Below are 12,454 nucleotides of genomic sequence, written 5' to 3' on the forward strand. Positions count from 1 at the left end.
TCAAGGAGGATCATGGCTCTGATACCAAATGTGGGGGAGAATAGATGCATTGTGACAAGAGAAGTGAGAACACAAAAGATGTAGCAATGGGTGTTCTATTCATTGTGAGAGATAAGTCCCTCTTTTATAAAATGGGAGAGAAGGTGACCTAAATCAATGGCACCTCTCCTATATCAAAGGCAATCAACCCCTGCATCAGTGAAACTAGCTAAATCAAAGGAACCTCCCATGTGGGGACCTTTGTGCTTACATCATCACTTAGGTCATAGTCTAGACACCTCATAGCACTAGTGTGCTTCTACTACACACACACACACACATATTTGACTTCCCTAGATGCACACATGCAACTTCGAATAAGCCCTTGATCACACTTATCCCAACAGAATTTACATATAGCAATGCCAAGCATTCAACCATAGGTTGTCCATTCATGATGATGTATGAATTTCAACCAAGAGCCCCAATGACAGTAGGACTCGAAAAAGAGAGGTTCAACCGACCAAAGACTTTCTTAAAGATATGAATCAAACGATTAAGTTAGCTAAAGATAGCATAAGAAGAGCTCAAGATAGAGCACGAAGTTATGCAAACCCCCACCATAGAAAGTTGGAGTTTGAAGTAAATGAGAAAGTCTACCTTATGACACCTAAATCTTCAAAATCTCTAAAGAACGATAAATGCCCGAACTTATCTCCCAAGTATTGAGAACCATTCACGATACTTAAGAGGATTGGAAAACTTGCTTACAAATTAGCCTTACCTGAGGGATGTACAGTACATCCAGTTTTTCATGTTAATAGGCTAAAAAAAAAGTTAAGAGATGATGATAATGTCATTGAAAATGAAGTCCTAATTGAACTCATGGAGCTCGCATCTTTACCACATAAACCAAAAAGAATTTAAGATAGACAAGAAAAAAAAGCATGACATACTATATGACAAGAATGTCTGGTTAAGTGAAAAGATAGATCTAGAGAGAGTTCAACATGGAAAAAGATAAGCAATCTCCAGAGGAAGTTTCCCAATTTTATTTTCAAGGAGAAGGGAATGTTACGTCAACCATAATCCCAAGATTGTCTGGTGTGGTTATGGTAAAGCAGGAAACCAAAGGATCGATAGTGCTTGCATCAATATGGAGCATATGGTTTAGGCCTAAAGGACAGAAAGGTACTAAGGTCCTTTATGGACATGTGGCACTCAAGTGGGCTCCAATTGGCAAGCACTGGATTCAAGGGAGATTTCTAGAGACAAGCTCCATAAAGGAAGAAAAGAGAGGTAACTCCAAGGGGGTTCACATACGAAAGAGGAGAGTACTCTGGGAATCATGGCTAGGAGAAGAATCTAAGAGATCCCTCTTTATGGTGTTGTTACATTAATACAACCTAATGAGTTTCTCATTAGGTAGTTTCTCATTATTTGCTCCAAAATATGGAAAAAACATGAAAGATTGGGTTTAGAATAGTATTATTTGATATCATTGAGACGAAAGGTGCCAAGGATGATAACTTGGTCATATCAACTACAACCACCAGTGCAACAACAGTGGCACACGTGAGCCAAATGTAAACATAGTATAGGAAGTGTTGGTCATGCACATGTGAGTTGCATACTGGCCGTTGGTTTCCCAAATTCCGAAATGATTGACTCACACTAGCTGATTGTCACTCGAGCACTCGAGGCCCAAGATGACAGCTGAGCTTATGCAAAGCTCTTGGGCTTTTACTTTGAATGCTGGCCCATAAATATGCATGCTTAGCCATAGAGGCAATTTGAAGTGCATTCACTTGACAATACTGGAGTACTCTTTTAACAAGCAAAGCCAAACAGCTGTCTACAGCAAACTTCAGCATACTGAAAGCAGTGTTCTGTGACCTGAGGGTAGGACATAATACACACAACCACACACCACATGTGCAAGTCCACAAAACAAAGAGAAAGCCTATAATGTATGAGCACTTCAGGAGTTGATCCCTTATCTCTATTTTGGTCCTCTTTGGGACTACTATGTATCGCACTGATGTGTGCGGTTTAAAAATGTGTGCAATCTAAAATGTTTAAATCTATATCGAGTGCAATATATCATAGAGGGTGCTTCAAGTTGCCATCTAACAAAGACCCCTTACACCATATACTTTGCCTTCACTAATGATTCCTGAAGCTATAGCTTTGTTTTCAATACTGTACTTTGTAGCTTTAACCAAACACCTTTTTCTTCTCTAAACTTGATATTTTGCAATTGCATCGAAAGCGTGGCAGAAGCTCATTACAAAGTGTACGCTACAATGTAGGGTTATGTCGTTGAAATAATCATTCTCGGAGACCAGAACTTTGTTACTGATTCAAAGGCTTGCATGCTTTCTCAAAAAGGCACCCTTATTGAAGGAGCAAGCATTAGTATAGTAGTGTAGTCCAGATTTCTCGAGCTATTTGTCGAGCTCCTCCTGCTTTTCCCATTCGCTGTTCTCCATTCTTACGTATTTCATCCAGGTGAGCTTTATCAGCCATGATTCGAGTAAAACTAGCTGCTAACGATGAATAATCAGAACAGATGACCACCTGAAACAGAAAATTAATGAAACTAATGGAAGTTGCAGCCTGCATGTTGACATGAAGATGTAAAATTGAAAAAATGTGCACGTTAAAAGTGGATCATTTTTTAAAAAACAGAAACAGAAATCAGAAATAGTAAAGTCACACCGATTTTCCTAGCAGCTTTGACTGAGCTTCCACAAACTTCCCTGTAAACTGTGGTCCTGCACCTACTAAAGTGAAGACTGGTTTCCCTAAGCCCACCTACAATCAGGAAAATAAGTTTATGTTTTAACATCCTAAAGTCAAATATTATCTGTAAGAGAAAGAACAAATTATATGATACTCACAAGTTGTTCAGTTCCAGTTCCTGTCATGGCAATAGCTGCCTCTGCCTTATGAGATACATCAGCAAAGCATCCTTTCAACAGAACAACTAAAACGTTGTTTTTACTATAAATCAGCACTGGACTTCCATCATATAAATGCCATCCATTCCCCTCAAAAATATGCCAACCTGACTGTAGTAGGGATTCACTGAAAGAAGAGAGTTCTAGGAAAGGAACTATGGGTGCAAGGCAAACAAGTCTCTCTGAAATCACTGTTGAAACCATATCGACAGCTTTCAAAAGCACATTCCAGTTACGGAAGACCTGCAGAATAGCAGGGGAATTAAATCGTGATTAATCAAAATTTGGCGCTTCACAGCACTGTCCTTCAAACAGAGAAAAAGAAACTAGTTAATGAGACCCAAAGCTCGGGTCTGTCATTAACAACATGGAATTTACAGCTCTATGACCTAACCCAATGTCATCATAAGCCTCTCCACTTTGCACAAAAGACATTGGGACAATCACACCAACCAATAACAAGGTAGGAGAAATTCGAATTCTTGTCGGGCATTACCAGCACCTGGAGCAAGTGAGTGTTATTAAAGGGTACCACAGAAGTAAATAGTGGTGCTGCACGCCGTTGTCATGGAACACTACCAAAGATGCAAATAGAACAATTAAATTACTTCATATTTCCATTCTAAAGTACGTCCCACTGTGAGGTTTGTAGGTTCATAAGCCCTTTTCAAATGGGAACAAGATGAGCCAAAAGCCGTAGAGAAAATTCACTTGAACGAGAAAAGATTTTATCTGCACCAGAAAACCACTACTGACCATCTGAGAAGGCATCAAAAGTCAATGCACCTCTGGAGGTCTAGAACCAGGGAGAAGAGCCAAAATTCGTGACGGTAAAAAGAAATCGAGAAATTCCAAGGCTCCAGAGGGGTCTAGGTTATCCATCATCGCGTTCCCCAAGTATTTAACCTGCACAGCATTCAGACTTTCAGATGCTGCATGCAACTTCATTGAAACTCATCAAAAACTTCCATTCTCCTGTTGCAAATACAAAGTGCACACCTTGTCCGGCGAAGAAAGCTGCAACTTCAAATGATCTGCAGTCAACTCATCGCGTACAGCTACCAGCCTTGGTTTTTTTTTTTTAAGCACAAACAAGAGCAGCTACTTGTTACTTCCCTTAACTCACCTCTTTCCTATTCTCAAAAATCAGATAGTTGAAAACTTGGAATCAGGATATCAAAGCCAACAAAGAAGTCCTCGAGACAGGTAAAGACCTGCATTGTTCGTCTGCCATCAAAGCCCGCTCCCATGGAAAATATACGCTTGCTGGAAAGAGTGCTCCCTCAACTGCAGCCACTTTGAAACATTGAGTATTCCCTATATGCTCAAAATTCTGGATCCTTTTTACAATACACCAAAATTCAGATTGAGAATGTCATGGTTGGCACCATCCTACAACACCTCAACCGAAACCCTATAATTGCAACGCATAGAGAATAGAGCCCCAACTTATTCTGTCATATGCTTTGTCAAAGTCTAGACCCAACATGACTATCTTTGGCATTTATCTTGGCATGTTCCACAACACTTGAAATCTTCAAATGTGTTCAAACATCTCTCCCCCTCCAGGAATCATCGTGTTATCGCTATACAAACCAATAATTACCTCCCTCATTGTTATTGCTAAATATTTTGCTGAGATTTTGTTTAGCATTATCATCAGCCTCCAATCTCCCACCCTTTTGCCCTTTCTTGCTTTTTAGGGATAACTTTAGGAACCATGCATACATCTTCAACTTTGCATGCATGCATTTGCATCGCCTACCTCCCAAAACTACGAATAGTGCATCACATAAGACTCATCAATAGACAATGAACTAGCCAGATAGAGAAACCACCAAAATAATATATTTCCGTCCAAAACTACGGACACAATACAAAATAGATAGATCCAAAGTCCCACCAATGGTGTGGTCCTCTGATCTAACCACAAGGTCCTTCTCCTATCTGCTGGCTATCTCTAGACTCAAGCCCGCGTGCTCCACCTCGAGCGTAAGTAGACTTTCCGTCCAAAGATCTCAGCACCTTGCTGCCCTAGTAGGCAGCCTAGGCTTCAGCCCCAAGTGAGCTCAGTCTGCAGCAACTCTGGCCCTGCTTTGCCTCCTGGACATAGGCCCAAAGATCAGACTTCTGCTGCTTCTGCTGCTCCTATGTTTGCTGACTTCCTGGATGAATTGTGAGGCATCAAGCCTCTCCTTTTATAGGCCTAGGGGCCTGTCAAAAAAAACCGACCAACCTGCCCTAATCTGGCCGACCAGACGGTGGCTGGTCCAGCCCTTTAAGGGCTCACAACCCGGGGCTTTTGGCCCCACACTTCTAGGGCCTTTGGCCCTCCAATCTAGGCAAGGGCCCAGCCCTACATAAGCCTGCCTGGCCAACCTGTGTGGGCTATAAATATGCCCCCCAAGGTCAGTCCCTTGCAGCCCTCCTTGCTGCTGCTTCTGGACACCTGGGTGCCCACTCTCCAGCCCTAAACCAGGGCCTCCAAACAGTCCCAAAACCTGCTCCACATCTGCGCTTATACATCCTGCACATCCTGCCATCATTGCGCCTCTGCCAGGCTCTTCTCCAGCAGTGTACAGAGCCGTACACTCTGCAGATGTCAGCGCCATGTGATCGCCTCCTATTCTCGGTCCCTTGTGCTGGCTACTGCTTTGCCTTTTGCTGCTGCAGATCCATCCTAGCTCTGGGTACTTTCCATGGTCTTTGATGTGAGGTGCTGCCCATGTGGCAGCCCCCTCTCTTTCTTCTCTCTTGGGCACATCCTACCCCAAGTCTCCCTCCCCCACGCTCTCCTCATTTGGGAGCTTATAGATGGGGAGGTGACCTTTCCAACACCCCTGTCACCAACACATCTCGGCCCAATGCCAACACGTCGATGACGATACTCCAGTAACTCCCTGGTCGTAGTCCTCTGGAACACTTCGATGTCGAAATCTTTTCCTGTCTTTTCATCCAGTGGCTCCTACTCCACCAGGTCCGGTTCCGCTTCCGCACACCATCCTGGTACACAGGTCCATCTTTGGTAGCACCTCCTGGCACCACCACCTTCAGTCACGTTCCCGCCTTCGAACTCGAGCAATCCAACCGTCACGATCTTCCAGTTGTACCCCTCATAATGAGTGAACAACCTAGAGTCTTCCAAGCACCGTGCTCTGAGGGTTTGTTTCAACCCGTCCTTATGGCAAGGTCTACAACAAAAATACATCTCCAGATAACCTGGACTGCGAACTTTAAACGCATCTGACTGAACCTGAGTCACCCTCCTTCTCGCAAGCGCACAATCCTCCAATCCTGGAAGTCCATTCCCAAGAGCTTCTGAATCAGGGTCGTCCTTCAGCAAGGTCCCTACCTTCAGGCTCCCACACCTGTGAGCCTCCTACTTGGGCTCTAATACCATGTTAGAAATTACCCAACAGAGGGTACGCACAGCGGAAGACTTATAGTAATGCCCAAGAGCTCACACACTGTGGTGTTGGTGTGGAATCACAAACTTCTTAACTTAATGTGCATCACATAGATGTGCAAACTCATCAATAGACAATGAACCAGCCAGATAGAGAAACCACCAAAATAATATATTTCCGTCCAAAACTATGGACACAATACAAAATAGATAGATCCAGAGTCCCACCAATAGTGTGGTCCTCTGATCTAACCACAAGGTCCTTCTCCTATTTGCTGGCTATCTCTAGACTCGAGCCCGCGTGCTCCACCTCGAGCATAAGTAGACTTTCCGTCCAAAGATCTCAGCACCTTGCTGCCCTAGTAGGCAGCCTAGGCTTCAGCCCCAAGAGAGCTCAGTCAGCAGCAACTCTGGCCCTGCTTTGCCTCCTGGATGTAGGCCCAAACATCAGTCTTTTGCTGCTCCTATGTTTGCTGACTTGCTGGATGAATTGTGAGGCATCAAGCCTCTCCTTTTATAGGCCTAGGGGCCTGTCAAAAAAAACCAACCAGCCTGCCCTAATCTGGCCGACCAGACGGTGGCTGGTCCAGCCCTTTAAGGGCTCACAACCCGGGGCTTTTGGCCCCACATTTCTAGGGCCTTTGGCCCTCCAATCTAGGCAAGGGCCCAGCCCTATATAAGCCTGCCTGGCCAACCTGTGTGGGCTATAAATATGCCCCCCAGGGTCAGCCCCTTGCAGCCCTCCTTGCTGCTGCTTCTGGACACCTGGGTGCCCACTCTCCAGCCCTAAACCAGGGCCTCCAAACAGTCCCAAAACCTGCTCCACATCTGCGCTTATCCATCCTGCACATCCTGCCATCATTGCGCCTCTGCCAGGCTCTTCTCCAGCAGTGTACAGAGCCGTACACTCTGCAGATGTCAGCGCCATGTGATCGCCTCCTATTCTCGGTCCCTTGTGCTGGCTACTGCTTCGCCTTTTGCTGCTGCAGATCCATCCTAGCTCTAGGTACTTTCCATGGTCTTTGATGTGAGGTGCTGCCCATGTGGCAGCCCCCTCTCTTTCTTCTCTCTTGGGCACATCCTGCCCCAAGTCTCCCTCCCCCACGCTCTCCTCATTTGGGGGCTTACAGATGGGGAGGTGACCTTTCCAACACAGACTGCCTCTCTCTCTCTCTCCTTCCTTCTATCACAATCCAGTACAACTTCCCTTAAACGATGAACCAGCAGTCACTTGCAAGGCATGAACATGAATTTCGAAATTGAGGCATACCTGGAGAAAAATTCGTCTAAAATTCTCGCAACAAAAGTTCCTACCTCAGGAGTTGGCTCTGATACCAACTGACACAACCCCAGCACTCTTGAAACCTCTGATCTGCAAGCAAACACAAGAACACACCAAACGTGAGGAAACTGAGCAGGCTGCTCACCACCCAACCACGACATCTACGGGACACGATCCCGATCAAAAGATGTCCTCTCCGAGCCACGAGCTGAGCTACTGGCACAAACTCCCAACCAGATCCTAACCAGCCCGGTGTCCCATACCACCAGGTGGCGCTATGAAGCTTGGGATCTGCTACTGGGCCTTGGGCTACGCTATGATGCAAACGCGCGTCCGCGAAACCTAGCACCTGGGAACGAGACTTGCTCCCATCAGCTCCCTGAGAACTGAACCTCTGGGCCCCTTATATAGACTCGGGCCCCAAGCGCCAAAAATAGCAAAGACCTCTAACTGGTTCGTACCCTTGCCACTCAACCCGAGAATCAAGTTTGCCTAGCCCTAAGCCTCCCCAGGCTACTTGAGCTAGTCTTGTGTACCCAGTACACGTCAGATACCAATCCGTGCACATGACAGGACTTCACAAAGGTTGGGCACGAGCAAATGGTCAACCAAATCTGGCTCCAAGTCGGCCTGATCAAGAGGGTCAAGTTTGGGGGGGGGGGGTAGGAGGGCAACCTTGCCTTCACTTATATAAAAAAGGCCTTGGGCCCTAGCATGGTGACATAGTTCCAAGGAAACGTGCAGCCCACTGAAGCTTTATTGGAGAGCATGTAGGCTGACAGAACAAAGGAAGTGCCAAGAGGATGTAGAAGACAACATACTCGGCTCAAGAGTGTGCGACCTCCGGTACCCTCTTGTATCAAGATTTGTCTATTTTGGAGCATTGTATATATATCCTTTTAAATGTTCTACTTGCTGTGCATTCCTCAGATTTGTGCTTGTGTTCCAAATGGCTCGCTATAATTGACCTCCCAAACGACCAAAAAATCATCTTAGCTACCTCACTGTTGAAGCCCAGTGCATCCCTCTTGTGGAAAAGACAGGCAAAGACAGCTAAAATATGGCAAAGGCATAGCAACTTTGGATCACTTTTAAGCATGTTGTCCATAAGCATCTCTCTCTCTCTCTCTCTCTCTCTCTCTCTCTCTCTCTCTCTCTCTTTGTGCATGTTTGTACGCGCACATCCATGTGTGTGCATTTCTTTGTTCGTGTATGCTTGTGAAAATGACAGCCCAATAACTCTATGTGCAAGCTTGTTTGTTTATGCTCGTGAAAATGAAAGCACCTATGTGCTCTTGTGTGCAATCATGCGTGTGTGTTTCTTTATGCTGGTAAAAATGAAAGAAACAACTAGAGATATGCTTGTATCCGCTTTATCCCCTCCTCCATCACCATTTTCTTTCATATTGAATACTTTTCTAATTTTGCCGCAAATCTGAAGGTGGACTTGCAAAACCAGGCTGGGAATTTCATACATAATGATCCCATGATATACCAGCTCAAAAAACTGAATAGTTATTTCTACAATTTGCTACTTTGTTGACTGCCTTTTAAATATTATTTTAGGGGCAATGCTAAAGAGGTAGTGCTATAGTGGAGGATTGAAACTCTTTGGTGAATCTCCGCGTGTAAATTAAAAGAAAATTAACTAAGTTGTGTGCTTCACATTTCCGTTTCATCCTACAAAAATTGCCTTGTAATGGCCCAACCCTTTAAAAAATCGTTTGCTCTCCCTCTTGCATCCGAAAGTGCTTCCTTACCACTATACTACGAGCCAGTGCCCACACACACTTGTGCCCTTTTGTTTCAGATTCTCAAGTATAACCACAAACAGCATTCGAATGGCCTACCTTCAATTGAGAATGGCAGCCTAGAAGAGGAACCCTTTTTTCCACACTTATAGTACTCGCTCTTTGCAGTTCCTATGAAACTATATTGTAGTCCTGTTCTCCCATCTTGTCTACGGAACCTTTTTGAAGCCAACCATGCTAAAGCGAGAGGGACTATGTCTCCTACTGCCACAATTGCCCCATTGGCATTTTCTTGACCCCAGTGTGCAATAGACATCCACTGCACAATGCAAAAAATGCCTCAAAATTCTGAACTAAAAAGGCTCTCACTTGAAGTCAACTAAACCACTCTAAAATAACATTTAGAAAAGTAGCCACTCCCCTGTGAACAAACATGTAAACAGTATGTTGTCTCCTAGAAACGAGGCTTCTTACTCAAGGAATCATGTAAAGAACAACGTGATAAACCACCTGTCCAAGACTTCATGATAGTAGCCATGCCCCTGTTAAAAACATGTAAAGAGTATGGTGTCTCCTAGAAACGAGGCTTCTTACTCAACAAGAACAATGTGATAAACCACCTGTCCAAGACTTAATGATAGTAGCCCAGCTTGCAAGTCCCGTATCAAGAAAAAGATGTTTCTATTGATAAACCTGGTTAAAATGGCGCAAACAGACACATCAAAAAAAGCGTCACTATACACCATACTATACGACAAGAAATGACAGAAAAAAGTACAAAGAAAAGAGAGCACTGAGCTGATCAAAGGTCTGAGCTGAGAAATACAATTACCCGCCACTAGGCATTGCTTTGAACGGTCCTATAATATCAATACCGGCTGCAGCATAGGCCTGGCCCAATCCAACAATAGGCAAGGCGCGTATCTTCACGTCATCTCCTGCCAACAACTGAACGTTTCTGTTAGTCCTTCTGTGAACGTACTGGATGACACAATGCTAACTTGAGTGCGGTCATTCGGTAATCTATTATTATACAGAGTAGAACATGCAGAAAAACTAAAAGAGCATTGTCCTTTTAACAGGGATTCCAAGAAGTGAGGCTGCTGTCTTATTTTTCAGCAAGCCACATAGTACATTAAGTTATTTAATCTGCCAGAGTGAAAATCACTAGGCTTTCGTGATTTATAGGGGTGGCAAGAGGCTAGAGCAAATACCTGGAGCTCTTTCAAAATGGCAACAGCGATGGAGTCCTCCCCATGGCCATTGCTGAGGAAGAGGAAAGGATATGGAGGTGAAGGTTGTGAAATACATGGATTTCTGGAGGCAAAGGGAGGGTGAAGGGAGCTGAGGACAAGGGAGGAAGGCAAAGCTGCAGCAGGAGATGAGGAATGGTTGAAATGTGCATGGCTGGGAGTGAAAAGGAGGTCGGAAAAGCTCGAGGTGAGGAAAATTTCGAGCTTCCAAGCCATTAGGGCTTTGGCACCCTCAGCTCTACTCCTTACCTCTTCAGGACCAAGGGATATTGAACTGGGAAAGGGATAATGGGAAACATGCAATGATTTAGAGGTCCCTAGGCAAAGACTCCCTGACTTGCCTATCCGAATGCAAGCTGAAGGCAACCTCTTGCTTGACCCATGCAATCAGCCTCCACTAGTACAAGGTCCACTATCAAATGGGTTGCTGCCACTTCATTACCTTCCCGCAAAACGATGCCTTGCAACTACAAACGGAACATGTGCCCCTACCTCTGATAAGGTTTAGGGCAAGCATGTGCCCACGATGCCGATAGGCAAGCATGGTAATGGATTGCAGCGGGAGCCACACATGTGCCCGAGCTATCTTAGGGTGGGCTCACACCAGCCTCAGGACGCCCGCAGTCAAGACAAAGCACCCACTTAGGAGATGTTTCCACGCAGCTCGATCGGGTGCGAGTGCAGAGTTTTAGGGTGGGTTCACACTATGTGCCCGAACATGGAGGAAGACAATGCAGAGGAGGATGTGGTTCACACCACTCGGTGGTCATGATATAATTAAAGGCTTCAGTGGTCATGATATAATTAAAGGCTACCACATTATTACACTAAATGGTTGAAGGAATCTTGTAGGTCCAAATGGCAGACCAACCGCCCTTTTCTTTTCTTTGGCCAAGGAGTTGGGCGGCCTACTGCAGCCGAACACTATTTCTTTTCCTCCATGTCCAAGCCCGTCTCACCTATTGGTCCAAATAGGACTAGGAACCTATGCTTCACTTTTTCTCCAAGTCCGGGTGCATGGTGTGAACCCTACCTTAAGCACAAGAGCACATCTGGGTGCGCTTGAGAGCATTCGCGTGTGTTGACTCCATGGACTAGTTGAGAGTGCCTGGCCAATCGGAGGCCTCCAGCCCTCCCTCTTGTCCAACATCAAACAATGTCTAGCGTCAGTCTCCCTGTCCAACTGCTTGCATGTCAAAGAATGAATCAACTGATGGCCCTCTCGCCACCAATGCGCATCGCATTTGCTTGGTGTGGAAATAGGTTTGCCCATACTATAGATATTGAAGGTGCGACAACCTCTTTGCAAGGCGTTGTCAAAAGGTGGGGGAGGTCCTCAGCAAAACAATGACCAGGGGATGGAGGTTTTGTCCAACATGCTCCTCCCCCCATACCAAGCAACAGTCATTTCAATCCACACTAAGTACATCGCTTCGTCCCAACCCTACACCAATAACTAGTTGTTTTAGTACTCAGATCTCCACCCCTTCTGATCATGTAGGCGTGGTGGCAACCCTTCAATCAAAGGTTTGATCGGCGGCGGATGGTATGAACCTAGCCTTAATTCTTTGTATAGGAATGGTCGAGCCGATGGATCTTCCAGGAGGAAAGTCTCTCGAAGAGGCACTAACCTTCTCATAAGTCAAGAGTCAAGATGGTATAGGGGAATCGAGAGCCAAAGGTAGGTGAAACCAGGGACCGGCTGCTGGTAGGTTAGGAACTAGGTTCATCAAATTCTGACCCGTTTTGCCGAAGATTGCCATCGAATTTTCAATCATCAAACGGATAAGGAAGCGTGAGGTTTCGGTAGTCTTGATCGC

The 12,454-nt window shown here is 45.3% G+C and overlaps 1 protein-coding gene across 2 annotated transcripts; it reads right to left on the bottom strand.

The window, feature by feature from the left end:
• Positions 1-1,981: 1,981 nt before the first annotated feature.
• LOC147903381 (uncharacterized) lies at positions 1,982-11,087 on the bottom strand. Of its 2 annotated transcripts, none has more exons than XM_087372762.1 (10): positions 10,596-10,832; positions 10,214-10,319; positions 10,002-10,074; positions 9,481-9,700; positions 4,157-4,229; positions 3,942-4,008; positions 3,729-3,848; positions 2,883-3,185; positions 2,701-2,796; positions 1,982-2,559 (listed from the first exon to the last, which is right to left on the bottom strand). In XM_087372762.1, the coding sequence occupies exons 1-10, from the start codon at positions 10,690-10,692 to the stop codon at positions 2,395-2,397; spliced, it is 1,320 nt and encodes a 439-aa protein (XP_087228888.1). In that variant the 5' UTR covers positions 10,693-10,832; the 3' UTR covers positions 1,982-2,394. The 2 variants fall into 2 exon arrangements, with proteins under 2 accessions (XP_087228888.1, XP_087228887.1); XM_087372761.1 differs by having other exon boundaries at positions 1,983-2,559; positions 10,214-10,329; positions 10,596-11,087.
• Between the last annotated feature and the right edge of the window lie 1,367 nt (positions 11,088-12,454).

This window comes from Dipteris shenzhenensis, chromosome 3, assembly GCF_047967505.1.
Source record: "Dipteris shenzhenensis isolate YYH24624 ecotype China chromosome 3, Dip_SZ_1.0, whole genome shotgun sequence".
NCBI classification, from domain to species: domain Eukaryota; kingdom Viridiplantae; phylum Streptophyta; class Polypodiopsida; order Gleicheniales; family Dipteridaceae; genus Dipteris; species Dipteris shenzhenensis.

Bases quoted from the DNA above. Each gene is read 5' to 3' on its own strand.
- LOC147903381 (XM_087372761.1), bottom strand. From the start codon at position 10,850: ATGGCTTGGAAGCTCGAAATTTTCCTCACCTCGAGCTTTTCCGACCTC. The intron at 4,009-4,156 runs GTCTTTACCTGT...AAAAAAACCAAG, and splicing joins ATGGCAGACGAACAATGCAG to GCTGGTAGCTGTACGCGATG. The intron at 3,186-3,728 runs GTGCATTGACTT...GCTATTCTGCAG, and splicing joins CTGGTTCTAGACCTCCAGAG to GTCTTCCGTAACTGGAATGT.